General features: G+C 47.1%; 1 protein-coding gene across 3 annotated transcripts in view; it reads right to left on the bottom strand.

Moving 5' to 3' along the window:
- Positions 1-25,955, bottom strand: part of WDR37 (WD repeat domain 37) — a 54,883-nt gene that overhangs the window by 12,618 nt on the left and 16,310 nt on the right. The window contains exons 4-11 of one of the 3 annotated variants that reach the window (XM_021690901.2): positions 24,328-24,423; positions 23,922-23,986; positions 20,162-20,297; positions 19,033-19,104; positions 15,552-15,596; positions 13,789-13,865; positions 7,830-8,064; positions 6,379-6,520 (exon numbers count right to left, since the gene is read on the bottom strand). In XM_021690901.2, the coding sequence (XP_021546576.1) occupies positions 6,379-6,520; positions 7,830-8,064; positions 13,789-13,865; positions 15,552-15,596; positions 19,033-19,104; positions 20,162-20,297; positions 23,922-23,986; positions 24,328-24,423 (868 nt within the window). Of the gene's footprint in view, positions 1-6,378; positions 6,521-7,829; positions 8,071-13,788; positions 13,866-15,551; positions 15,597-19,032; positions 19,105-20,161; positions 20,298-23,921; positions 23,987-24,327; positions 24,424-25,955 lie in introns of all 3 variants that reach the window. The other 2 variants (XM_044915556.1, XM_021690900.2) reach the window with 2 other exon arrangements.

Below are 25,955 nucleotides of genomic sequence, written 5' to 3' on the forward strand. Positions count from 1 at the left end.
TCTGCCTTCAGGCGGCTGCTCCCTCCCCACCCTGCTCGCCGCACACCTCACTCAGAGCCTTCTGCCAACACGGGCAGGCTGGTCCACACACATCTCAGGTCCATCTTAGTGAGTCTATAACAGTTAGGAAGTGTTTAGCCTGTGTTAACAGCCTGACGATTCTTCTTCGGTCATCTCAGTAAAAAGTGAAGCAACTGGTAACTCACAACAAAGCTGTCAAGTAAAGTGATTTAAACGCATTTCCTTAAAGTCCTTATTTTTATTAGGTACCTATTAGCCCCTCTTAAATGAGGAATTTTCAAAGAGTAAATAAATATTAATTCTCCTCTTACTTTTAAAAACTGTACTCTGAATTGGAAACAACTTTTAAATGTATCAAGAGGGGACTGTTAAGTAAATTCCCGAGTCCCCAAACTACAGGCTAGAAACCGGAGGTGAAGGGGAGGTGTGGGTGCTGACACAGGACAACCCGCGAAATCTCTCCGCGAAATCCAATGACACCTGAAAAATGGCCGCATTTACAGGAAAACCACGGCCTTGTCTGCTAACGCGAGGTGTGGAGCTGCCCCCAAGCAGCTCTAGTTGCTCACTGTATTCACTAACCTCTCCTTGTTCATTTCCATGAAAAGGGCGCTAAAAATGACACGTCCTAAATACACCATAACACAACCACTGGGGCAGTATACTGGGGGTGTCCTTAGCCTCTCTTGACCTTGGTTTTATGGTAACTTTATTAACCAACTATTACCAGGAATTACATGACACGCTAAACCTTCTCAAAATTATTTTTGAACCATCTAATTAAAAAGAAGACAATTCCAGACTCTCAGGCAGCTGGGCAGGGAGTGTAAAAGTGAAAGGAGTTTAGGCTCAATGAGCATTCAGCCGCTGTGATGCTACAAGGCCCCCTTCTTCCTCGACTGTCACTCCCACCCCAGGGGCCCTTCTGGAGCTGTCCTCCAGTCCCCAGAAGAAACCATGCAGTACAACATGTATTTCCTCATCCTCCTCACAGACAAGGGCTCACAAGTGATCACCAAGAATAACGGACCTACAAACCAATTGCAGTCTACCAAAATCTCAGCATCCAAGGTGGTCTGTCACCAGACAGCCCCCATACACCCCCACCACGGGCCTGCACACAGCCTGAGTCACTGACCAAGCACAGAATTCAACACTTAAAATCCACCACCACTCAGTTAAAAATGTCATGCTGTCAAAATGCTTTTTCTCGGGACTCCTGGGTGGCTCAGTCAGTTAAGTGACTGCCTTCGGCTCAGGTCATGACCCTGGCATCCCTGGGATCGAGTCCCGCATCGGGCACTCTGCTCAGCGGGGAGTCTGCTTCTCCCTCTGACCCTCCCCCTTCTCATGCTCACTCTCTCTCTCTCTCACACTCTCTCTCCCTCAAATAAATAATAAGAAAATAAAATCTTTAAAAAAAATGCTTTTTCTCTTCAAAAGCACAAAGAAAATTGTTAGTCGCATGACACAAAATTCAAAGCTATTTTCATCTCATACATATATGACCTAGAATTTGGTATTTAGTACCAAATATCTTCCCTGATTATTTGGGAATAAAAGCATATGAAAATGTCTTAGCTTTAAAGCAATCATTATCATTTCTCATCTTATTTTTTTTTTAATTTTGTTTTGTTCAATGTGGTGTTTTGTTTTCTTTAGAAGAAAACACCAAAGTTCACATTTGGAGGATAAAGTTATAATCATATGGGAAGAATTAAAGCAAAACAGAAAAAAAAAAAACCAACTTTGCATTCTCAGATATTTTACCCATGTTGAGTTAATTTCAGAGTTTCTTCAATGCCAGAGTTTATTCACACTTATGAATACTGTCAGCTGGGTACAGACTGGAGTCATTGGCCACCCACGGAGGAAGCTTAATGACCAGTGACTGCCTCAACTGTCAGTCCCTTTTTATAGCAATTGAAACAAAACAAAAAAAAAAGAAAAGTGGGGGGGGCCCTTCACCAAGACCCACAGAGAAGCGGCAGTGCCGGGAGGGAGGAAGCCGGGACCTCCTGTTAGAGGACAATCCAAATGGGCAGCTCTCATGTTCCTTTCAAAGGACAGTTAGTGGACTGAACCTTACGATGAGCTTTATTACCACTGAAGCCTCTTGCAGAAGGTCTCTATATGCACAACCCACAAGGCCAGAGTCCGACTGGGATCAGCGGGGTGCTGCACCCCACCACACGGAGCATGCACCACTGTTCAGGGAGGGAAGGGCAAGCTGTCCTTCACAGCACAAGACTTCCTGACACAGCTCACTGACTGAATCCTATTGTCAGGGGACACACACACGAACATGGAAGGATTTAGCTGATTTCAGATGAAAAGCACTGGATTTCAGTTCAATCTCCTGACGATGAAGACAGAAATATACAAAAACAAACTGCTGGTAGTTCAAATTCCTGACATTCCAAAACACTTCAATTAAACATTTCTATTCTTTCCAAGAACAGTACACACAATTTCTCATTCCTGCTATTGGGAAAACCACCAGTGACATAAAGTCCACCCTGGCGGAACTCGGTGCACCCTGGGCCCATCCAACAGCCGCTCCCATGGTCACAGAGAGAGCTGCGCTGAGCAAATCCTATCACGGTAACATTCCTATTATAATGAAGGGCTTTCACAATACACAGTGAAAACTGAAAGGGAACACATCAAGAAGGAAAAAACATTATCTGTCCTTCTAAACATTTCCAATGAGAACCTTACACAGAGCTTATGTCAAGCAGAAATCACGGCAGCACAAACTTCGAGGCGCTACATCTCAAACTCTTCCTTTACCAAAAGGCACAGAATCCACAGCAGCACAGGATAACAGTACGACAAAATGAAAAGGAAAAAATATCTCTCTCCCAGACCCCAGAAAAATCAAATTATAAAACTAGGCCAATAATCTTGAAACCTATACAGTTACATCTTGCCTTAAGAAAACCCAACATATCGGATGCCTGGGCGGCTCAGTCGTTAAGCAGCTGCCTTCGGCTCAGGTTATGGTCCCAAGGTCCTGGGATCGAGCCCCACATCGGGTTCCCTGATCTACGGGGAGCCTGCTTCTCCCTCTGCCTCTGCTCACCCCCCTGCTTGTGCTCTCTTCTTTCAAATAAATCTTTAAAAAAAAAAAAGAACAAGAAAACCCAACATACAGAAATTCAAAATAACTGGACAACTAAGTGAATTACATTATAAAACATCAGATTCTAACATAACTTCACTTAAGAATATGTGATGAGTTCCTATAGATGAAAATATGCCCTAAGATAGTAGTTTTGCATAGTGTGTCCCACATCATGTCAAAGTGAAATACGTGGTCATGTATTTTTAAGAAACACTGCCTCTGCTTAAGCAACGATCCACCAAAAGAACACTCCACCTACAACTCTTCAGGTGACACCAACAAGTAAGGAACAGAAAAGCTCTCGTCGGAGCTGTGCTTTTCATGTTCAGAAAAGAAACGGGTTAAAAGAACTCAAGAAAATCAACCTGGGAAACCAAGAGTTACCTCCCAGACTAGGAGACAGCTCCGAGAGAACAGTGTGACTTATTTCCTGTGGTGGTGAGCACTGCTGGATGCCAGAGAGGCGGCCATGGGTCCGTGACGGCAGCCGTGGCCAGTGGGAAGGGACAGGTGCAGCAGGGGCATCTGTCAGAGGGACCAAAGGTTTGAGGGGAGGCAGGAGAGCCTAGTGTGTCTGAGAAGCCACACTCAGAACATCACAGGTGAGTTATTAAACTGAACACACAGTCAAAATCAGCCGCTCCTGTGCGCTTAGTCGGGACTTAGGCTCCTGTGTTCTAAAAAAAGCATGCCCTTGGGAGGGCACATGCTGACATTACTTGCACAGGTACCGTATTGCGTAGGATTTATTTGTCCTATGGGCTCAAACCTAGACAGCCCCCGCCAGAGACAAGAAAGCAACAGTTATTGACTAAGAAGAGGGTCACCTAAACATCCTATCCGTGTCTCACCTCCTGCTTTTCCGAACGGCAGTGATTTGCAGAGGCTTACAGCAATCAGAACGCAGGAAGGTTGTTTAATAGGGATCACACAGGCTGCAGCCCCACCTGCTGACCACGCAGTGTGGGGTCTCACCAGGCAGGGGCCTCTCCACACTGTGGGAGCAGAGGCTCCCACCTGCACACGGTCATGATGAGGACAGACTCGGGCTACAGCCACGGCAAACAAGCCCCAGCTGGGCCCTGCCAATTCCCAAAGGCTTAAAAAAAAAGGTAAAACCTCCCCTTCTCTGAACCTTACCACGGGAAATCAGCGCCAAAGGGAGAACACTTCCTTATCTTTGTAACTACACGTCAACGAACATGCTCGTTCATCCTAATTCGGTTAAGAGAAAACGCACATGGTCTGAGTAAGAGTGGGGCTTGTATACATCTTCTGTGTTTGCTCAAAAGCCCACGTGTCCTCAGCTACAGTGAATGGAAGCATCAACTTCTATCTTGGGGGATGCGGATGCAAGAGGCCCAGGGGCAGACACAGGTCCACGCCTGCTCTATGGAACTCCTGACCCTGTGAGAATAACAAGCCTTCATAATCAATTATGTTCCTCATAATTATACCTCTTCAAAAACAGCCATTATTTCATATATCCACAAGCTGCAACACGACACCCCCAATCAGACATGCGAAACATGACACCACCTGCCCTACTCCCTTCAATTTCACTTATGCTTGAAACTCTTCAAAATAAAACACCGGGGAGAAGAGAAGCGCAGGCTCAGCGTAGGGCTGTGCATGCAGGGGGCCCAGCTCACTTTGCACTCCAGTGACAGCACAGGGCTCCTCCTGTCCTCCAGGCCCAGAGCAACCTCACCCCAAATACAGATGACGGGCAGCTGCTCCTGGCACCCCCGGCCCCACCGCTGCCCCCTCCGCATCATCCCGGCGAGGCTGACTGGAAGCCATTCCCTCCATGGCCAAGAGCAGAGCCCACGGGACCGGAACCTGTGAAAGTAGGGGCATGGCAAGAGCCGCCCTGCGCACGGGCAGCAACACTGCCCTTCATCAACCACAGAGAACTAGCCATCTTCTGTTTCGGGGCTATGGTTACTCTAGCTGGTAGCAGAAAATCATGATTCAATCACCATGGAAGCTCTCAGAACACACCGAGATTTCAACCACCAACACTGCAGCACACCTCAGATGCAAGACACCACTTCTTTTCCAATCTCAAGCTTCTTAAAAAGTTCTGTCCCAGTTTCCTTGCGAACATTTCATTAATCCTAAACATTAAATCTTAGTATTCTAACATTAACACATAAAACAGACTCATTTACTGCATCATATGAAAGAACGAAGAAAATTCGTATTTTTAAGCAGCGAAATAAGCAAGTATTCATTCATTAAGAAGTGTTTACTGAGCATGCGGGAGCTTTTCTGGACATGCAGAAGCTCAAGCAGGACACACACGGCCAAGGAGAAACAGGCACAGTCTGGTCCTGAGGGGCAGCGTGCAGGGACAATGGTGGCATGGGAACAGGTGACAAGACACAGTCAGGAGGTAGGACTCGTGGAATGGAGAGGGCACAGCGGGGAACTGGGGATATCTGTCAGACGAGTAACCAGACAGAGGTTCATTTAATTTGTCAGGAATGGTCAGACCAGGAGAAAAGTTTTTGGAAGGAAGTAAGAGCTCTGTTAAGACACGGTTATGCCTGAGCTGCCCAAGAGATGGCCAAGCAGAGGGAGGCACTACAAGATGAGGGCCAGGGTGTGTGCATGTGTGAGAGTGTGTGTGTGTGTGTGATAGTGTGAGAGTGTGATGGTGTGTGCATGTGCACGTGTGAGCATGAGTGTTGTGTGAGAGTGAGATAGGGTGAGAGTGTGTGATAGTGTGTGTGCGTGTGTGATAGTCTGAGGGTATGCGTGTATGATAGTGTTTGTGCATGTGAGAGATTGTGTGTGTGTGCATGTGAGTGTGAGAGCACGTGTGCATTTGCGTGTGTGCATGTGTGTGTGAGAGTGTGAGTGCGTGTGCATTTGTGTGTGCGTCTGAGTGTGTATGTGTGTGTGCGCATGCACACACGTATGTCTCTTCTCCAGCTCTGGCTGGGCCCTCTCAGCAGAGGACATGAGTGCCACCAACCCTAGAGTATTTCCTGATCTCCCCTACTGCCCCATTCTACCCCCATCCAATTCCTTGTGGGAACTTCAGTGACTCTGTCTTCTAAGTTCTTGCAAATATACAAATGGAGCTAAACGTTCAGGAAAAGAACAGCCATTTTGGAAGACAGTGGAGCTGGAAATTAAGGTAAGAATTAAGTTTTAATATCCACCCGCAAAACCTTTTTCACGAATAGTTAAAGAAAGATCTCTAAATGACTGTGACTCACTCCGTATGGCCCTGGAAGACATTCACGGAGTGGATGGAAGGGTCCCTGAAATCCCAAAGACGGAAAGTCGTGTCCCGGGAGGAGGTCACCACAAGCCGCTGGGTGGGGTGTGTGCAACAGTGCGTTAACTCCTGGTCATGCCCTACAACCAAAGACGACAAAAATGCAAGATCATCCACCTGCAGGTACAGTTAGAGTGATGTTTTCTTAAGAACACAAGAATCAAAAAAGTCTTTATGGTCTCTACTGCTAATTTTGTAAAAGTGAATAGAGGTAGGAAAAAGTAAGAAATCACTTAAAAATAGCATGTGAGCTCACGGTGGGATTGGTTTTCCCTCAGGAACTGGAAGTCCTTTCATTCATGCATTTAAAGGGATCAGGAAAAGGAGTGTGAGTGTAACCCACTTCCTGATCCTGACAGTTAGAAGGTCTGGCCAATCTCTTCAGCAGGCTAAGTGTGTGAACAGATTAAGTCTTAATTCTTCACTTCCAGAATAACTTCTAATAATATGATATGTGGAGCCCTTAGTAAAATACAATCTTTAACACTCAATGAGGAAATTCACTTACTGACAAATTTGCAAAAACATCTGAGGTGGGCATAATTCTAAGATGTCCCGGTGACCCCCATCCCTGGTATACACACCCTGGATGATACCTTCCCTTGAGTTTGGGCAGAACCTGTAAATGTGACGAGATATCACTCCGGTAAGCTCGGTACATTAAAAGGCAAAACAGATTTTGCAGATGTAACTAAGACCTCCAAATCAGGTGGCTTTAACTTAATCAAAAGAAACTGTCCTGGGTGGCCTGACCTAATCAGGTGAGCCCTTTAGAAGAGATGTTCTCCAGGAAGCTGGAGAGACAGCAAACACCTATGTGGGTAAACACCTCTGGAGGGGGCCACGAGGGACCTGAGGTCACCCTCTGGATGCTAAGAGCAGTCCCCAGCTGACAGGCAGCAAGAAAATAAGGACTTCAGCCATATGGGGACCTCAGCCATGGGCCACAACAAAATGAATCCTTCCAACAATGGTTAAGTAGGAGGACAGACTCTAACCCTCAGATGAAATCATAGCCCCAGGCAGCAAACACCACTTCACCCACAAGGGCCAGCGAGCATATGCCCAGAACTCCTGACCTAGGGAACCCATGAAGTTATAAATTCTTGTTATCTTAAGACACTTATTTTCTGGAAATTTGCTACAAAGCAATAGGGAGCTAACAGACCAACTATTTTTCAAATATCTAGATATAACGTGCTACAATTAAATCCCCTAAAGACAGGATAAATTTAGCTAACAAACAGTTCTATAATTCAGAAAGAATCATTGAAAAATCACAACCTGAGTACCATGAGAACTGGACAAGAAGTAATTTGCAAGGTAAGATATAAACACATGCACATCAATCAAAAAAACACAACTGGAAAACGCAAACGTTTAAAGTACCTGTCAGAGAGTGAACAAGTTCTGCCGTCTCCACATCGAACAGATTTGCCGTTCTGTCCCAGGATGCCGTCACCGCCTGCTTCCCCCCAACCAGCCAGTCAGCGGCTATGACCACTCCCTGGTGGCTCTTAAGAGATGTCAGTGGCACCCGGATGGTAGGACAGTCACTGGACACATCCGCGTCTACATCAGGCTCATCTTTATCAGAACACTCTACTTCGTCTTCGCCACAGGTCTGCTGCTGATGGTGAGAGCAGAGAAGAAATTCCCTGGGAATCTTGCGTCTTTTCTGACACGGCTACACAATCAGACTGTTGTCATTTGTCTCTAGTACTCGATCCTCATTATGACCACTACCAGCACAATATCTGGTATTTAACTGGAGCTCACTATTTATCAATTTTATGATTATCTACTTGGCTAAAAACCACGACCAAGTATAAGAAGAAAAAAAACTAAGGCCGCTATGATATCAAATGAGCTACAGTCCACTTCCACTAACCAAAAAATGGCAAATAAAATGATTTTAAGTTTTCACCATGTATTAGTAGAAATGTAATAAAATGTAATTAAAAGTCAGTAATTTATCACAATAAGAAAAGAAACATTTCAATTCTCAGGAGCTACTTAGAATTCTGTTGCTATAGGAATAGATAACAAGAGTTCACCTATTTTCCTATAATATCAATGAGATCTTTTGTCAAAAGCTAAAACGAAAGCATAAAAGGCTTCGGCTCTTTAAAAAAATGTTTATCTATTCATTCAACGAATCTTTATCCGGCCCTTACACACTGCCAGGCCACATGCCGGTCTCACAGCAGAGGAGAGAGAGAACCACTGTCTGACATGGACATCCAGAACAACGGACAGGCCGGTGAGGATGGCGCTGGAGCCAGGGACCGGCAACGTCCTCGTGTCACAGAGCTTACATGCTAGCAAGGAAGACAGACCACACGCGGGCATGCATGCACACATACGCCCACACACTAGTATGGAAATATATATCATTAATCACACACACTAGTGTTAGAGTACTGGGAACTATTCCCACATACACACACACAGTATAGAGATACAGGTCACATGTAAATGTCATATAGGAACATAGGTCACGTGTATGTACACACAGTATAAGGACATATGTCACACGTACACACAATGGGGGGTACAGGCCACACATACACACACGCAGTATAAAGATATGTCACACATACACACATAAAGTCAGGCAGTAATAAGCATTAGTAAGAAAAATAAAGCAGATGAAGGGATGGACAGTCATAAAAGCTGCTATTTTATACAAAATTATCTGGAAAAGACTCTGCTAAAGTAACATTTGAGGTGGGACATGAAGAAAACAAGGGAGTAAGTAAGGCACGCAAACATTTAGGGGAACAGCATTCCCAGATGAGGGAATAGCAGGTGCAAAAGCCCCAAGACGGGAGCAGACTGAGCTATATACAAACAACAAGGTCATGGCGGCAGAGAGGGGAGAGGTGAAATGACAGGTGCACAGCTCACATGGGGTCGGATGTGACCCAGCCAACAAGACTCAAGAGAAAGAAAGTGGGAGAAACACAGATGTTGACAGAGGATCAGAGCATCAAATGTAAACAAGAAGGAGTCCAAGGGCTGACTGAGCTGGGCAGCGTGGAGGGGATGCCGATGAGCACGGCCCTAAGCAGCAGGGACACACAGCTGAGCCAACAGGAGATGCTCAGAGCATGAAGGGTCCAAGGTCTGTGTAGGAAAACTGGGGGTAAGGATGGATGCCACTGCGCCAGGTCTGAGTACTGCCTGCAAGGATCTGGACAAAAGGCAGGCAGGGAGGTGGAAAACCTTGAGGAGCGTGGCAGTGGCCAACTGAGGCAGCATGCTGGGAGTGCACAGCTCGGGCGCTCATAGGTCAAGTGCAGGGAGCCGAGGAAAAGCCTGGTGGAACCACAGGTGGCATTTCTCCAGGGAGAGAGGGACTCACAATCTCACAGTAAAGTCAGACATACGTAATTATGCAGAGTTACCAATTTCAAAGCGTGGTAAAGACTACGAAGCAAAGTGCAGGGCACTCTGAGTCAGGCGGGTGGTCTGCACAGAGCAGCATCAGTAGGGTGGAGAGCGTGAGGGGATGAGGAGAGCACACCCAGGAAAAAGGCCGAACGGACCCGTGGAGAGGGAGGTACAACAAGAGCGTCCAGTCAGAACTGGAGTCGGGCAGAGTCACAAACTAAGGCTAGGGACTGGCAAAGGGCTCGCCAAGGTGACAAGTGCAACTCCACAAAGACCACTCCTGACATCGTGCAGACAGAATACAATGTGAGCAGCCAGGCCTGAGACAGGGAAACTAGTTAGTTAGGGTTGGGCACTAGACATGAAGACAGCTCGGGGATAACACAGCACCCGCCCCTCAGCATGAAGACAGGTCCCAGAAGTGTACTGTGCTCAAGGTGAAAGGACCCTGATTGGTAACCGCATCCAGACAGGAGGAGCAACATGGTCACTACAAATCCCGCATGGGGATGCCCCAACTCGGGTCTTTCCTCCAGGCAACACCAGCCCCTGGGCCACAAGGCTTCTCAGCTCCCACGGCCGCTTCTGAGGAGCTTCCCAACCTCACTGCCCCCAGCAGGCAGGGGTGGTCTGGGCAGTGCCTCGGGCAGGTGCAGAAGAGGGGTGCTGGGTGGGGCCATGGCTCAACAGACATCTCTGGGTAGGTGTTACAGAAGGGGCAACCCAGGGACAGAGAGTAGTGCATCCAAGAATCACATAAGAATCAGAAGCAGTAAGATGTCACAGATTAGTGGAAACGGTGGAAGAGGAAGACAGGAAGGAAAAGAAGAGACACGTCGAAGATAATCCCAAACGTCCTGAGAGTTTTGTTCAGTTACCCAGACCCGCAGCAGTGCACCTACTGGGCTCTTCCCCAAGTATTTGGAAGGAAAAGTGACAAGTAAGCATGAACGCAGGGATGTCCTCAGCGCAGGTCCAGGGGAGAGACCTTGGGTCTCAGAAGAGTGGCCTGGAGCTCCCACTTTAGAAAGGTCTAGTTATCAGGACCTTTTAATTTGGACCAGCGAGTTTCACTTGGCATCCACCACATTGATAAAGAAATATTTGGGTGGTGTAGTGGAAACAGTTCTAGATTACCTGTTAAGTCATCATGTGACACCAGTTGTGTGATGTTGACTAACTAATTTAACCTAGTGAGTGGCTTAATTTTCCTCTTTGGAAAGTGAAAATTGAAGCGAGTTACCTAAGCAGCTTTCAGGGGCCCTTCCTGCCGGGGAGCCCCGATTTCAGTGAGTGAGTGCAGAAAGGTGACAGAACCTTTACAGAAGTCATTTTTCCAAACTACACAAGGAACTAAAAGATATCTTAAAATGCAAATGTGCTAAATCCTATTCACGAATAATTATAAGATCTTTTAACACTAACGTGACAAAAAGCATGGGATGGAGGCTGAGAACTGCTCGTGTGCTTAGTTAGTGTCTTAGGGACCATGTGTTTAAACTGAACCGCCTTCACTGTCAGCAACACTGGAACTGAACGTCCAAGCACTGCCAAGTCCACACCAAGTATCTCCTGAGCACCAGCAGGCCCGGAACTGAGGAAGCCCTGACTCACTTATGATGAGTCATAAGGTAATGATGACTTAACAGGTAATCTAGAACTGTTTCCACTACATCACCCAAATATTTCTTTATCAATGTGGTGGATGCCAAGTGAAACTCACTGGTCCAAATTAAAAAGAGAAAACATACAGGGCGCCTGGGTGGCTCAGTCGGTTAAGCGTCTGCCTTCGGCTCAGGTCATGATCCTGGAGTCCCGGGATCGAGCCCCATGTTGGACTCTGCACTCAGCAGGGAGTCTGCCTCTCCCCCCCTGCTCTCAGGCTCTCTCTCTCCCTCTCTCTCAAACACAAAATCTTTTTAAGAAAAGAAGAGAAAACATCTAAGAGCTGTACTGCCGAAAATGAACAAAATCTTAGCAGATGAGAGTTTGTTCTCACATGCGGGAGAACTGTTAAGAAAACCTGAGCGAAGACCAGCGAGCAAAAGCTTATGATGACTAGAGGCTCGGTTTGTGCTGGGTGGGGCTAGAGAGGGCAGGCCGCGCCGACCCCTCTGACCCCTCCGACCCCTCCGACCCCTCCGTGGCCGGGCTGCTGGGGCGGCTCTGGTCACTGATGGACACAGGCTTAGCTCCATTCGGAAGGCGCTCTCCCGGATTACCCCCAAAGCCTGAGGCAGCCCAAGGCAAGCAAAATCATAAAAAAGAAAAGAAAGTTGATTTAATACTGTAAATAATCCGTTCAGTTTTTATAACATAAGTACTGGACATATCTGTCTTCCTCTGCCAAAACTGGCATGTTTCTTATTTTGTTTGAAAACAAATCCATACAAGGTTAACGCCTTCTCTGAACTTTCTGAGCATGAACCCTCGCCTCCCCTCTGCCCTGTCCTCTGTCAGCACTATTTCCTGAGTGAATTCCCACAGTAGGTGACAGTCTGGTTATTCCACAAGGGAAAAACACGTTAAGATAAAAGACACAACGAGCTCAATTAAAAATGAACTATTCAGGGGCACCTGTGTGGCTCGGTAGGTTAAGCGTCTGCCTTTGGCTCAGGTCATGATCTCAGGGTCCTGGGATGGAGCCCCGTTGTGGGGGGGAGGGTGCCTGCTGAGCAGGGAGTCTGCTTCTCCCTCTCCCTCTGACCCTCCCCCCTGCTCTTGCACGCACTCTCTGACAAATGAATAAACTCTTTAAAAAAAAAAAGAAAGAACTGTTCAGGCCTCTTCACTAAAGAAAACTCTTACTCATCACTGGAATGTATTAATTACTTAATACATCTTCAAAAAGAACGATGTTTAAGCTGCTTTAAAAAAAGAAATAGGGGCACCTGGATGGCTCAGTCAGTTGAGCGTCCAACTCCTGATTTCTACTCAGGTCCTGATCTCAGGGTCGTGGGATCGAGTCCCACGTCAGGGTCCCTGCTCAGGGAGGAATCTGCTTGAGATACTCTCTCTCTCCCGACTCGTGCTCTCTTTCTGTCTCTCTCAAATAAATCAATCTTTTAAAATAATTAGAACAAAATAAAAAAAGGAACCACGGAACATTCAAAGGTGGAAGCACCCCAAGCGCAGGGTGACTGCCGTCCTCCCAACAGCTACAGCCAGAGCGCACACCATGCTCCAGCGTGCCCACCCCGCATGCGCAGCACAGGGACAGGCTAACCACTCGTGAACCCCAGACAGCAGAACACTGCCCTGCAGAGGAAGCTAGGGAGGTGGTCTCTGCGCGATGATAAACACAGGGTGCTGGGCTAGGGGAACCGCTGCATCTGACAGGACAAAGGTCATCAAAGGCTCTGTGGTTTAAACCCACCCATCATTCCTCTCCATACGCAACCTCCCGTTACCTGCGTTAAAACTTCACCCACGTGATAATGACATACACTGTTTACCTTACATGAAAGACATGTTGTCTAAAATACACGAAATATTTAGAAATAGGATGGAATCGTACAATTTTTAAACATTAATGGCCAATGGAAAGGGGGGTGAGAACAAACAACACACACACAAAGGAAGGCACTGTCTTGGTCTGTTTGGGCTGCCAGAACAAAACACCAAGACTGGGTGGCCACAATCAAGGTGTGGCCTTCCTGGCTTGTCACGACGTACCCCCATGGCCTCTCCTGGGCACACGCAGGGAGAGGAAACACCAATCCTCTGGGATCAGGCCCCAGCCTCAGGACCTTATTACTTCCATAGAGGCCCACCTCCAAATACAGTCACACTGGGAGGTGAGGGCTTCAAACTATGGGATGGGGGGGGGGGGAGGGGCCACATACATCCAGGCTGTAAGACATTATAAATTTATCCTAAACTTTGCAAATGTCCAGAACCCTACCAACATACCCCATGTCGCGCTTTCAGGGTAAGTAAAGGTGCTGCTTACAATAGTGTCGGCAATGGGCTGGGGTGTCGGCAGCTGAACGGCGTAACTCCAAATGTGGGCAGTCTGATCTCCAGAAGCTGAGGACAGAAATTAGGGCACAATTACCTGAAGTGCACACCATGTGTAAAATGTGCTTTCTGCTAGCCTCTGTAACTCAGTGATCCTGAGCTACATCTGAGACTGCATGATGCTACCTACAACAGGCGAAACGTATAAAATTAAGACACTGGTTAAAAACATCCCCCTTCATTTTAGGGTAAAAGGTTGTGAAGAAATTTACAAACAGATTTTATTCTCCATCTATCTAACCTAAGTAAACTGGAACCCAACTACACTTCAGCTCATGACCACAGTAGTTTCGAGGTGTTTTAGAAAAGCAGGTCTCATGCAAATGTGTGCTCTCCTCCACTCCACACTGATGGGCTCAAAACCTGCCGGGCCCCCATTGAGTACTGAGACCTTACTTTCACGAGCCAAGTGTGCAAAGTGCTGCTCAGACTGGGGACCGGAAAGAGAAAGGACAGTGAAGGGCACACACAGGCCCACAGACGTGCCAGACGGAGGACCTGCCTGAATCCCACTTCTCTCTGTGGCTGCAGAAGTTCCCCAAAGCAGCCACATGTGGATTGTGGCACATTTCTTGTGGTGTCAAGCGAGCTCACTGCCTGACCTGCGAGCTCGCTTAGCATCGGTGCCCCTCTCCAGCCCACTACATGCTCTGCTTCAGCTTCCATCAGGCCTTGTGAGAATGTCTTGATTTCCTCCCCGCCCCACCTCTGGTTGTCACTGGTCTCCCTCCACCCTCCCTCTTCACAGTCACACACCAAACCATTTCACAAGGTGGAAAGTTCTCCAATTGTTTATTCAGGCATCAACTAGCTACTGTGGTCAAGGCCTGTTCACACAGAGGGCTCTCAAATTGACTTTCCTATCATACTCTGCTCACATGGAAAAGCACCTGATTAACCCCACTTTCATCCTCTACCCCAGGGTAGCAAAATCTGGCCCATAGGCCAAAGCCAGGCAACAACCCACTGTTAGAAGAAGGCTTACTGCCCACACCCATGGCCACTCACCCTGGGCACCCCCTCTGCTGCTTTCACACTAACACAGAGCTAAGAAGTTGTGACATGGATGTGGGGCCCTCAAAGATGAGAACATTACTTCTGCTCCTTTACAAGAAAGCTCACTGACCTCCACTCACCAAACATTTATCCTTCAAGATTACTGTCAGTGTCCCCAAAAATCAGGTGTCAGACGATTTTATAGGAAGACTCCTCAGTCCAACATAAAATTATGGCAAACCCATGCTACCAGGGCCCAGGAGCGCTCCCCAGAAAGAAGTAAAAACACTGGCCCCGCAGAGCACCATGACCTGGGGTTATTTCCGCATCTCTGCTTCAGGTGCATGCAGGATTAGGAACTTGGCAGCAGTGACAGGGCTGGAGAAAAGCAAGGTCAGTCTTCTGAGAAATACCACAGTATGAGCGGGATGGCCGGTGACCACCATGTGCTCCGTAAGGTGACCTCACGGTGGGTCACCTGCAATCTCACACGAGAGTCAAGCTCATCTAATTCATAATCCACTATGGTTTAAAAAGGTTCTATTTGATGTGTTTTTCCTTCTCCATTCCTCGAGTATTGCATAAAATGGCTACCAATGACCATCTGACTTTCATATGAGGCATGGACGAGAAAGGGATGACTACAGCTATTTCAAGATTATCAATAATTTTGTTCAATAAAGAAAAAAATCAACATACCAGTAAGAGCCAACTGCTCTGATGGATGAAACTTTATAGAATTTACTGCAAAATAAAAATATTACAAAAACAGGTTTAAAATAAAAACATATCAACAATATTTATCAAAGCTACAGCACAACTACAAGGTAACTTTAAAAGTTAAAAAAACTATAATAGTTCAATATTAGATCCTCCCATATAATTAAGCTATGAATAAACATATAAGAGACTAGAGATACATGAAAACACAATTATCAACTATCACAGTGCCAAAGTATAGGACACACAGAAAAAGAATATAAATAATCTACTTCTTTTTATACATAAGCCACCTAGAGTTAAAAATAAGTCGGGACGAAAACGAAAACGCTTATGACAACAGGCGGAGACAGAATATAGTAGGGACATGGCTGACTGCCCACCCCATCAGGCAAAAGGCCACCCTCCCTCCTGTCCCATTCCAGGAGACCCCAGGAACGGAGAAAGCAGGCCCCTGCCAGCTTGGGAAGAGTCAGGATAGTGTAGACAGTTTCCTTCTCCAATTGTGGCAATCTGCCCAAGTCTTCCGAGGTGGTGTTCCTTTGCCGGATGGAATGAGGGAGTAGGAGAGAAGTGCAGCCCTCCCCTCGTCCCAACAGTTTAGCGACAAGATGGCAGCTGGAATGTGCAGAGACTGGAATCCGGTTGCTGGGACTTCCCTGCCTGCCACCTAGCTCTCCCAGGGAAAATGAGAGGAGCAGCTCCCAGGCACCCCAACACAGAGCTGACCTGGGTCAGGGCACGTGGGGCAGCCAGCCCTCACACCCACACAGGGAAAACATGCACGGCGCGCACAAAATACACAGGAAGTTTCAGCAAATTTCAGCAAGTGCCTTCAGGATGATTCTGTCAGCTATGCCACTGGAATTCTGTTTTTCTGAGGAACTGGAAAATGCTAGAAGATGCTTTCACTATAAACTCTAGACGACAGAAAATGTGGGAAGAACTCATGGAAAATTACCTCCTTAAAAACAGCAAACCATCAACAATGTCTACAATAAACATAACACTCCCAGTGTCAAGGAGCAACTGGTAAGACCAGCGGCCACTTTGCACCCTGATGTCTGTGTGACCCTGAGCACCTTCCTAGTGCTGCAGGGAGCAAAGACACCACGTTTCTACAGGCCCCGTGAGGTGTGTGTGAAAGAACGCACACTGAGTGCTCGGCCAAGAATCAGGCATACAGTGGGCGCTTAATGACTGTTCACAGCCACATTGCTGGCTGTCAGCAGTGTTTGCACAGGTCTAATAAAGAGAAAACTGAGCACTGATCTTACCCAAGAGACAGTGCCACGAGTGCGGGCGGGACCGGAGGCGAGCTCAGGTGCCACGGGCAGAGGGCGGGCTACAGCGACACCATCCCCCTGCCAGAGTCAGCGCACTGTGGCAAATGCAGAAAAGGACGGCAAGCCCCACGAGCACCCTAAAGACACGCAGCAGCCCCCAACATGCAGCTAACTCAACACACAGTGGCCACAGCGGGAGCAGAAAGGTAGAGGACACCTGAGACAAACGGTCTTCAGGACAAGCTTCGAAGACACCTCATCTATCATTTGTGTGCCTAACTTTAACACAAACGTGAAAGAGAACAAGACACGGGAGAAAGCACCATCTCCTGCACAGGAGGCCTGACTTGGGGGGCGCTCCAGCAGGGGCAGCGGCAACGCTCAGCATGGGACCCTTGAGGCAGAGGGGCCAATGCACAGGAGGGCACTTGGTCCAGGTGATGAGAGAGGAACGAGCCAGGACGGACACATGTCAAACCACCTGTGGTGAGTCACGCAGATGAGAAATCCCGGGGTGGGGCGGAGGGGGGGTTAAATGGACCTTCACCATGTAATCAGAGCACTGCCTAGTGAGTAAAGCAAAAGCCAGGACACAAGCACTACACAGATGGTGCCCCAGAGGACAGCACCCTCGGGAGAAGGGAAGGCCAGACACGCTAGCCTCACCACACCCAGGGCAGCGCCACACCCCACATGCTGGCCGCACGATGTGGAAGGAACACGCACAGGGCAGCCCACGAAGAGCAGGGCATCAAAGTCGTCAGGTACGGGAGGCTCTGGGGAAGGGACGAGAGCCACAACAAAGGAACAGAGACGCGTGTCAAGTCTGGCCACAGGAGCGGACGGTCATCCCGTGGCCAAACCACAATGGGTGGAGCTAGGGGATGAGTTTGGGATAGACACAGAAATCAGGCCAAATAAAAATAAGGCAATTGCAAGAAGGGCACATACATGAGCAGCTGTGAACAATACCCATGTCACCATAGTTAGATTTGAATAAGAATCGCGCTGTAGCTACTTGCAAGGACAAGAGTGGAGAGCAACCTATGTGGCAAGGGAGGGGGTCCTCACTGCCTCTCTAAGAATCACTTGTCTAAAACTCAAAACCTCAGAAATAATAAAATAGGCTATTTGGGAAAATGGAAGAAAAAAGCAGAATACGTAAAGCTGTTAAAAGGGGCTCCTCTTTTGGGGAAGTGAAATAGAGTACGAAGGGGAGGCAGGAGCCCGCGGTAACATTTTATACAGGCTGCTAACACCCTCTTAATTTTTAGGCAATGTGGACGTATTTCACTGTAACAATGTTCTTCAATGAATAAATGCGCGGTGGGGAAACAAAGGCTCAGCACACGTTCATTTGAGAACGTCTGCGAAGCCGTGAGCGCCGACCCCGCCCGCCCATGCACCCCCTGTGGAGACAGAAGCTACACGTGGCAGGGAAGACGTGCATATGCGGAGGGGCGCGAGGAGGCAGCAGGGACCCCTGAGGGAATGAGACCCCGAGAGAGGGACGAATGTGGGTCGCAGCCCAGACAGGACAACAGACATGCCCCCACCAGGCAGAAGTCTGCAGGTGGGGCACACGTGGCCGCGGATGCAGAAGGCAGGCGCCACCTGTGCGTGTCTACAAAGGGGAGGGCTGTGGCGGTGGCGGTGGCGGTGGCGGTGGCGGTGGCTGGTGAGGGGAGAGGGAGCCGGGAGGCGACCTGACAGACTGGAGTGGAGAGTAGGCCAGGAGGAAGGAACCACCAAGGGCGCCCAGAGGGAAGTGGGTGAGATGCGGTCAGAACACAAGGCGTAGGCGCGGGGGCAGCTCGGGGCAGGGCAGAGCTGCTGCAACCGCCCTGCATTACCTGCAGGCAGGAAGCCCGGGGACAGACGGCAACCCTCCCTGGGCCCTACTACGTGCAAAGCAGCATGACCCTGAAAGGGAACCTCTGAAATGAATACACAGTCTTTGACAAAGGTACGCATTTCAGTTCCAAATTTGCTGACATGTGGCTTTCTAGGCAACAGTAAAGGAAACAGAGACAATTCCTACTCGCATGCTGTTCCCCAACGAGGCTCCCACTGTGCAAGCAGCATCGCTCTGACCGCCCCTGAGTGCCCATGGGCCCGGCAGCCAGATCAGCACACCTCCCATCAGAAGACACCGCCCACCCTGTGTTGCTCACCTGACCCCACGTGGCCTGAGTACTTGACGAGGCACCTCCCTGTCTCTATACTCCACAGCAGAGCCGTGTGATCTGCAAGATCCAAAAAACAAGAGTAACTGACCCATCACCAATTTTATGGTCTTTTTAATAAAAGTGAGAAGTTACATTATCACTAGTATCTCTGGCAACTCTGTACTACTCTGTAATTCAACTGACCAAAGAAAATATTTCCAAGAAGACAGAACTTGGTGACCTGAGGTCAGGGAAGTGGCAAATGGAAACCCAGGGACTTGGACCCTCAACGTGCTGTCACAAGGACTGCATCTCGCCCAAGTCGTGACAGCTCCATTGTTTTGTTGAATTAACACTTTCCAGAGCATCACACAGCACTGAAATGCAAATTCAAATCCAGTTACAAGTATTTGAGATACAAATATTCCTTTAGACCTTTCCTCTTACATAACAGGAAAATCCTTTCTTTCTTTCTTTCTAATTGTAATTTCCCAAACACGGTGGGGTGCTCATGTGCATAATTTCAAACAAGAAAGAGAACTTTCTTCACAGGTCTAACTGCTGCAACATTTTCCACTTCTACTTTGAAAAGTAGAACCTAGTAAGTAACTTCTCACAGGCTGGTAAAGTCATTTCCAACAAGTGAGCACCATTTTTAACTTTAGCAATTTTTATCTGAAAGGGTATTAGGTTATGCACCTTGGATAGCTTTCAAAAACTGTCTTTTCTTTAATGACAAAAAAGGGCTCTCGGATGCCTGCCCCAGGAGTCCCACAGGCAAACAGGGCCACCAGCGGTCCAGCTTCCCCCTAAACCCTAGAGCAACGGGCCGCTTCAGAGACCACAAGGCCCCTCCCTCAGCTATACCTCAATTCAGGCAGATATGCGCTCGACTGTGACTAACAAGAAAGCCAATCAAAAAAATACCTAGTCTGTGTAAACAGACACGCTACCTTATGCTGCCGTGAACAGTGATGGCTTACGCAGCTGCCTGACCCCAGAGCCAGCGTCCGACACCTGTCGGGGCACAGCAGCGCCGAGTGCTTTGGTGACAGTGATGCTTGGCCTCCGGTCCGCTACCGACACCGGCAGGGCCACCGCGCCCGGCAAGCAGAGGGGCTCGCTGCAGACTCACCAGCAGACGCGGTGCCCAGCACCACAGGCTGTGTCCTCGCCACACTGACGTCCCAGATACCATCCCTGTGGCCAATGTATTCCTTCACGAGCTGGCACACGGCCCTCGACGTGGTGGTCTTGAAGCTGGAGACAATCTAAAACCATGACGGGAAGGAGTATTATAGACAATTTACTGGCTGAATGTTTTTAGGTTAAAAAAGGTACAACAGAAAAAGAGGTCTTGAACAGCATGAGTCCCTGAGCAGGATATTTAAAGCATTAAGGGAACACAACATAAGGGCAAACAGCAGCATCCCTCCAGCCGGACGTCACAAAGTAAGAACGAACGCCACCCTAAGGCCTCAGAAGACCCCCCCCCCAACCCCCTGCAAAGCAAGTGTGTCCTCCCATGGAGAGGAGAAGGGTCTGTTTACACGCTGCAAGTCTCTTCCACAAATCCAAGCCATCAGCCAAATTTCCAAATTCTTAAAAAAAAAAAGAAAAAGAGCTACCAGGACATGAAAGTCAGGAGAGTATACCCACACCCTTAAAACCACTTTTATTATTGGGAAACCTTCATTTTTTTCCCATTTTTGGTAATTTACACCAACCACGTATTATCAGGAGGCAAAGAGCCCAAGGTGGGGAGGAATCCAAAGACGACACTTCTACCAGGTGAGGTTTGTCCAGCACTGTTTATTGAGTGCGTGCTTGGTGCCGGCGCTGCACTAGGAGACACACACAGAGCGCCGCAGGCCCCAGGCAGCTCACAGTCCAACGGAAACAGACAGGAGAACCACAGAGGTGTGCACGAGGGTAAGGCATCGTCCCGTACGATACACACAGAAAACAAATCCCACTTTCTCGTACAAGGAAAAACAGAAAAGTGCATGAGAAAGAAACTAATTAAACACAACTCTTCAGAGTTTGGTTTTTAAACTGTTCTCAGAATGACTTTTCAGCTTTTAAGCAAATCAGAATAACGGAGATTAATCAGAATAATGAAACTATAAAATCAAGTGAAAAAGAAAACTTGGTATTAAACAGCTATTTCAAACACTGATTTAGCAAAGCCCTGAAAATGAATCTAAGTTCATTCTTAGAATAAAGACATTACAACACAATCTACTGTTACATCAATTTGGGTGTGAACATTCAAACTGTCCTGACGCCGAGAACGACTAAAACATGTTTAACGAAGACAGGCTCTTTCAGAAGAAATATATCTGACTCGGTTTGAATTTTACAAAAGGACTTGCTCAAACACAAACCCATCATCTTTTTCCCTCTGAAAGCTCCTATCCCACCCCAACTAGCAAAACCGTCCCTCCATGACAAGGAAAAGTGCTTTGACTGGCCTAAGGTGCCAATCGGATGTTCAATAACGTAACACGTAGGACGGAATGGAGTTGGAGAACATGCAAAGCCTGCCCCACAGTACGTGTGAAGCCTCCTGCCATTTCTTTTTTTTTTTTTTTTTTTTAAGATTTTTTTTTTATTTATTTGAGAGAGAATGAGATAGAGAGAGAGCATGAGAGGGGGGAGGGTCAGAGGGAGAAGCAGACTCCCTGCTGAGCAGGGAGCCCGATGTGGGACTCGATCCCAGGACCCTGGGATCATGACCTGAACCGAAGGCAGTCGCTTAACCAACTGAGCCACCCAGGCGCCCCGCCTCCTGCCATTTCTAACACAGATGTTGTCCGGGGACATGAGCTACTGAAGCCACGCTCCTCGCCAACCCCACCCAGACAGGAAGAACAGAAGGTCACTGCTCAAGACTCATGCCAACCCCGATTCCAGTGGGATTTTGCAAGTGGACAATATGAAATTTATGAATATTGTAACAAATCATTTTATGTGTTGCTTCCAATTGCCCACTACACTTTGAATACCTATTAACTCTTTGTTCTTAAAAATCCTGACTCCATCACAACAGCAAAGAGGCCCCACAAAAGACTCGATCTTGCAGAGTGAACATTCATGACAGAAAAGCAGAATGAAGTGACAAAGTGATGCTTACATCTATCAACCTAATTATCGTTTTAATTAAGATACAATCTAAAGTACTTCAACAAAATCAGAGAGGGGTTTTTCACAGTGAGAGATCGTCATCTTTATAAAAACATGTGTGAACATTTTACAAGTTTCTCTACAGTGACTGCCAGTTAGACGGGCACGCCTCCAGCCCTGGACAGACATGAGCGATCCATCCTCAGGCCCCCAGGAAGGGAAGATCTCTTCTGGTCTGCTGAGCGCACGTGGGTGCACCAAGCACATTACTTGCTGTCAGGGCTGAGTGAGGAGGCAAGTAATGCTGCCTTCAAGCTCACTACCTCCTTGTTGAACACACACTTTGTGCTACCACCAAGAATACACACACTGCAGCATGGATCAGAATATACTCTGGTACCGGAGTCTTTCTTCAATTTTCAGCTAACATCTTACAACATTATTCTTTAATGCACACAATAAAGATCATTAATTACATGTTTCTTAGAGATTAATTTGTGGATCTAAAATACATTTTTTTTAAGCAGAGTATTATAGCACATATCCTTCCCTTGGCCCAAATCTTGTTTTTCACTATTGCTAGTAAAGGACAACTTTATACACTCTTTCATCTTCTACTTCAGAAAAGCTCTGAAGGTTTCCAAATTCTAAGACTGTACGTTGAATATGAACGCTGTACCCACCGGAATAAACAATATAAGTCAAGATAATAAAACAAGAAATCAGGTGAGGAAGAACATAATCTTAAAATACATTTTGAAAAGAAGTTTAATGTTAATTTGTTTAAAAACTTAAAAACTAGTAAGTATAAGCTAGATAACACATAATAAAACATTTTTTAAATGAACTACTTATACTGTAGAGTTATCAAAGAAAACAGAAAAAAGGTAATCAATATTCATATTTTTTAATAACAAAGAAGTACTAAGAGTTTTCAAATAAGCAGAAGTAGCCGTAAGACTGAATCTGCTCTATTAATCATAGTTAATCTCGCTGTGGATGTCACACTCAGTAACTTCAAGCTCAATGGAACAAACTGGAAACATAGAAAGTTAACAAGAACTCTTTATGCCATCACAGCACACCACAAATGTCAGCTTTTCCCTCAAGTTTAGCAAAAGGGATGTCCATTTATTACGGTTAGATAATTAATTTATCTTTTGTATATTCAAAATACTCCAAAGTAAAGATGTACACAAAATCATTTTAAAATATTACCTTACAGCAGTCCTCCCTCCCAGATAAACTTATTCCCAAATGATTAGATCCTTGCCACTTTAAGAAGGTCAGAACAAGATAATTTTTAAAAAAGCAAAATACAACTGTCCCTACGAGCCTTGGAGACAGACCTTCACTTCTGTACGATCCTTAGAAAATGAGAGAGAAGAGGCGGCTAAACAGGAAAACGTGCCTGTGGCCCAGAAGAGAATCTTCACTGCTTCTCACCAGTCCCGTGCTCCAAATTCAGAGCCTCTGCATCAAGCCACAGAGCAATACAAACTGTCTCTTCCCTCAAAAAAGACAATCTATTTACTCACGCACAACACTGGACTCTCAGGAAGGACCCGGGCAGAGGAGCATCTAGGTGTCCAGAGGCTGTGGCCACTTAACATACCTACGATATTCCCTGCAAAAATCCAATTTCTCTAAACAGAAGAAGTTCCTCTTTGTCTGTTACACATTTCTAACTGGAAAATATGCAGCTTCAGGTACACATCTGCACACCTCAAATACCACAGGAGTGGCCCGAGAGCCAGCGCCCGGCATACCTTGCTGGTGGAGGCCTTATAAGTGGTCTTCAGCTTCTGTGAAAGCTGGCTGGTGCTGTGGCTGGCTGCAGAGACAAAGAAGCAACAATCAGGGATAGTCGTATAACCACAGGGTCACAAAATGTCAGAGTAGGGACAGACTGGGGACAGCAAACCCCATCTGTCATTCCACACAGGAAGACAGTGACCCGCGAGGGCCTGTCTACTCGGGCGTGGGGGCCAGAGCACGGTTACAACAGGAAGCCAAGCTTCCTGGCGCTTCTTCCTTTCCTCTACGCCCATGCTGATTACATGCCCCGAGTCCTGCCCACTGCACAAAGCCCATCAATCCACATCCTTCATTAAAGTCCAAATTCCCCCCACACAGAATGTGCAGCGCAATCCTTTTATGAGTGTTCACCCTTACCTTTCGTTTTGAGCTGGCCCTTACTCAGTTCCGCCCCATCGATTGCTTGTCCTTCAGCAGCTAATCGTTCGTTAAGAGTCTCGATTTCCCTACGCACTGGGAATAAAAGTTTTTTTCAAAAAGGTAAGACATGCACTTCCAAAACCTGAGTACATAAAAACGTTAATACAGAAGTACTGTCTCAACACAGACATGAATAATACTCTAAGAAACAAGATCACAGTTCCTAGAGTTCTCACAAACCTCAAGACAGCTTTCAAAGAATATAAACTCCAGCCCTCTCCTCGCACCAGGAAGACACTGCGCTGTCAGGGCACACAGGCAGGGCTCTGGGGCCTCAGTCTAGGTCATCTCCTTTGTACTTTCTTCTATACACTTAAAAACATTTTTTCTGGGGTGCCTGGGTGGCTCAGACGTTAAGCATCTGCCTTCGGCTCAGGTCATGATCCCAGGGTCCTGGGATTGAGCCCCACATGGGGCTCCTTGCTTGGTGGGAAGCCTGCTTCTCCCTCTCCCACTCCCCCTGCTTGTGTTCCCTCTCTCGCTGTGTCTCTCTCTGTCAAATAAATAAATACAATCTTTAAAAAAAAATAAAAAATAAAAACACTTTTTTCTGATACTGTCCAAAATTCAGTGAAATTTGTACAGTCTAGCTGAGAACACTGAAATTGGGGGAAAACACATACCATAACAAAATGTAACTACTGCTGTGTGGCAACACAGAGCCCCAGTCAAGGATGGTATCTACGAAGACGGACAATTCAGGGAGAGTTATGAAACACGACTACAAGTACAGAACCACAGGGAAGGAAGAGGAAGGACGTGAGTCATCAAGAGAATCAGCAGACACACTCGTGCTGGTTCTCTTCTCTGGAACAGGCCTGCAGACCACAGGATGAGGAGCAACACCTGGGGAAGGGACTCGGCCAAGGACACGAGCCACTGCAGCAGGACCATGACCTGGCCACCCAGCCCCCCACACCAGGGCTGCACACCTGCAACCATGCCATGCCACCTGCCAGCACCGTGCACCCTCTACTCAGACTCCCGTGAGACGCAGGGGCTGCGTCAGGCGGTGGAGGCTGAGGGCAGAGGCTCTGAGCAGATCCACCTGAGCGCTTTAGACTGTTCCTCACAGACCGCAGGGAGCCATCCAAACCAGGCAGCAGGAGACTGTGTAAACTCCAAGTTCCTCTAGCATAGTCGTTTGTAATCCTATAGTTTTTCTTTTTCTTTTTTTTCAGTAGGCTCCAAATGGAGCCCAACGCAGGGCTTGAATTCATGACCCTGAGCTGAGATCAAAAGTCGGACACTTAACCGATTGAGCCACCCAGGTGCCCCTGTAATTCTATTGTTTTTCTTGAACAAACTGCATGAATGCATAAAACATAAGGCCTTAGATCACAATAGAAACTCAATAGCACCTGGGTCATTACAACTGATACTTAAAAAAAAAAAAAAAACCTTAAGATCAGAAGCAGTACATGGTACCTAATTTTTACTTTATAAAAACTTGGAATAATTTCTCCCTCTGTAAAATTCCAAGGTGGACTTATAAGGAGAATCCAAAAATAAAACATTAAATTGTCCACTAGCAGAGTTTAAATGACATAGGATTACATTCTCTT

The sequence above is a fragment of the Neomonachus schauinslandi genome, chromosome 5, assembly GCF_002201575.2.
Source record: "Neomonachus schauinslandi chromosome 5, ASM220157v2, whole genome shotgun sequence".
Taxonomy (NCBI): Eukaryota; Metazoa; Chordata; class Mammalia; order Carnivora; family Phocidae; genus Neomonachus; species Neomonachus schauinslandi.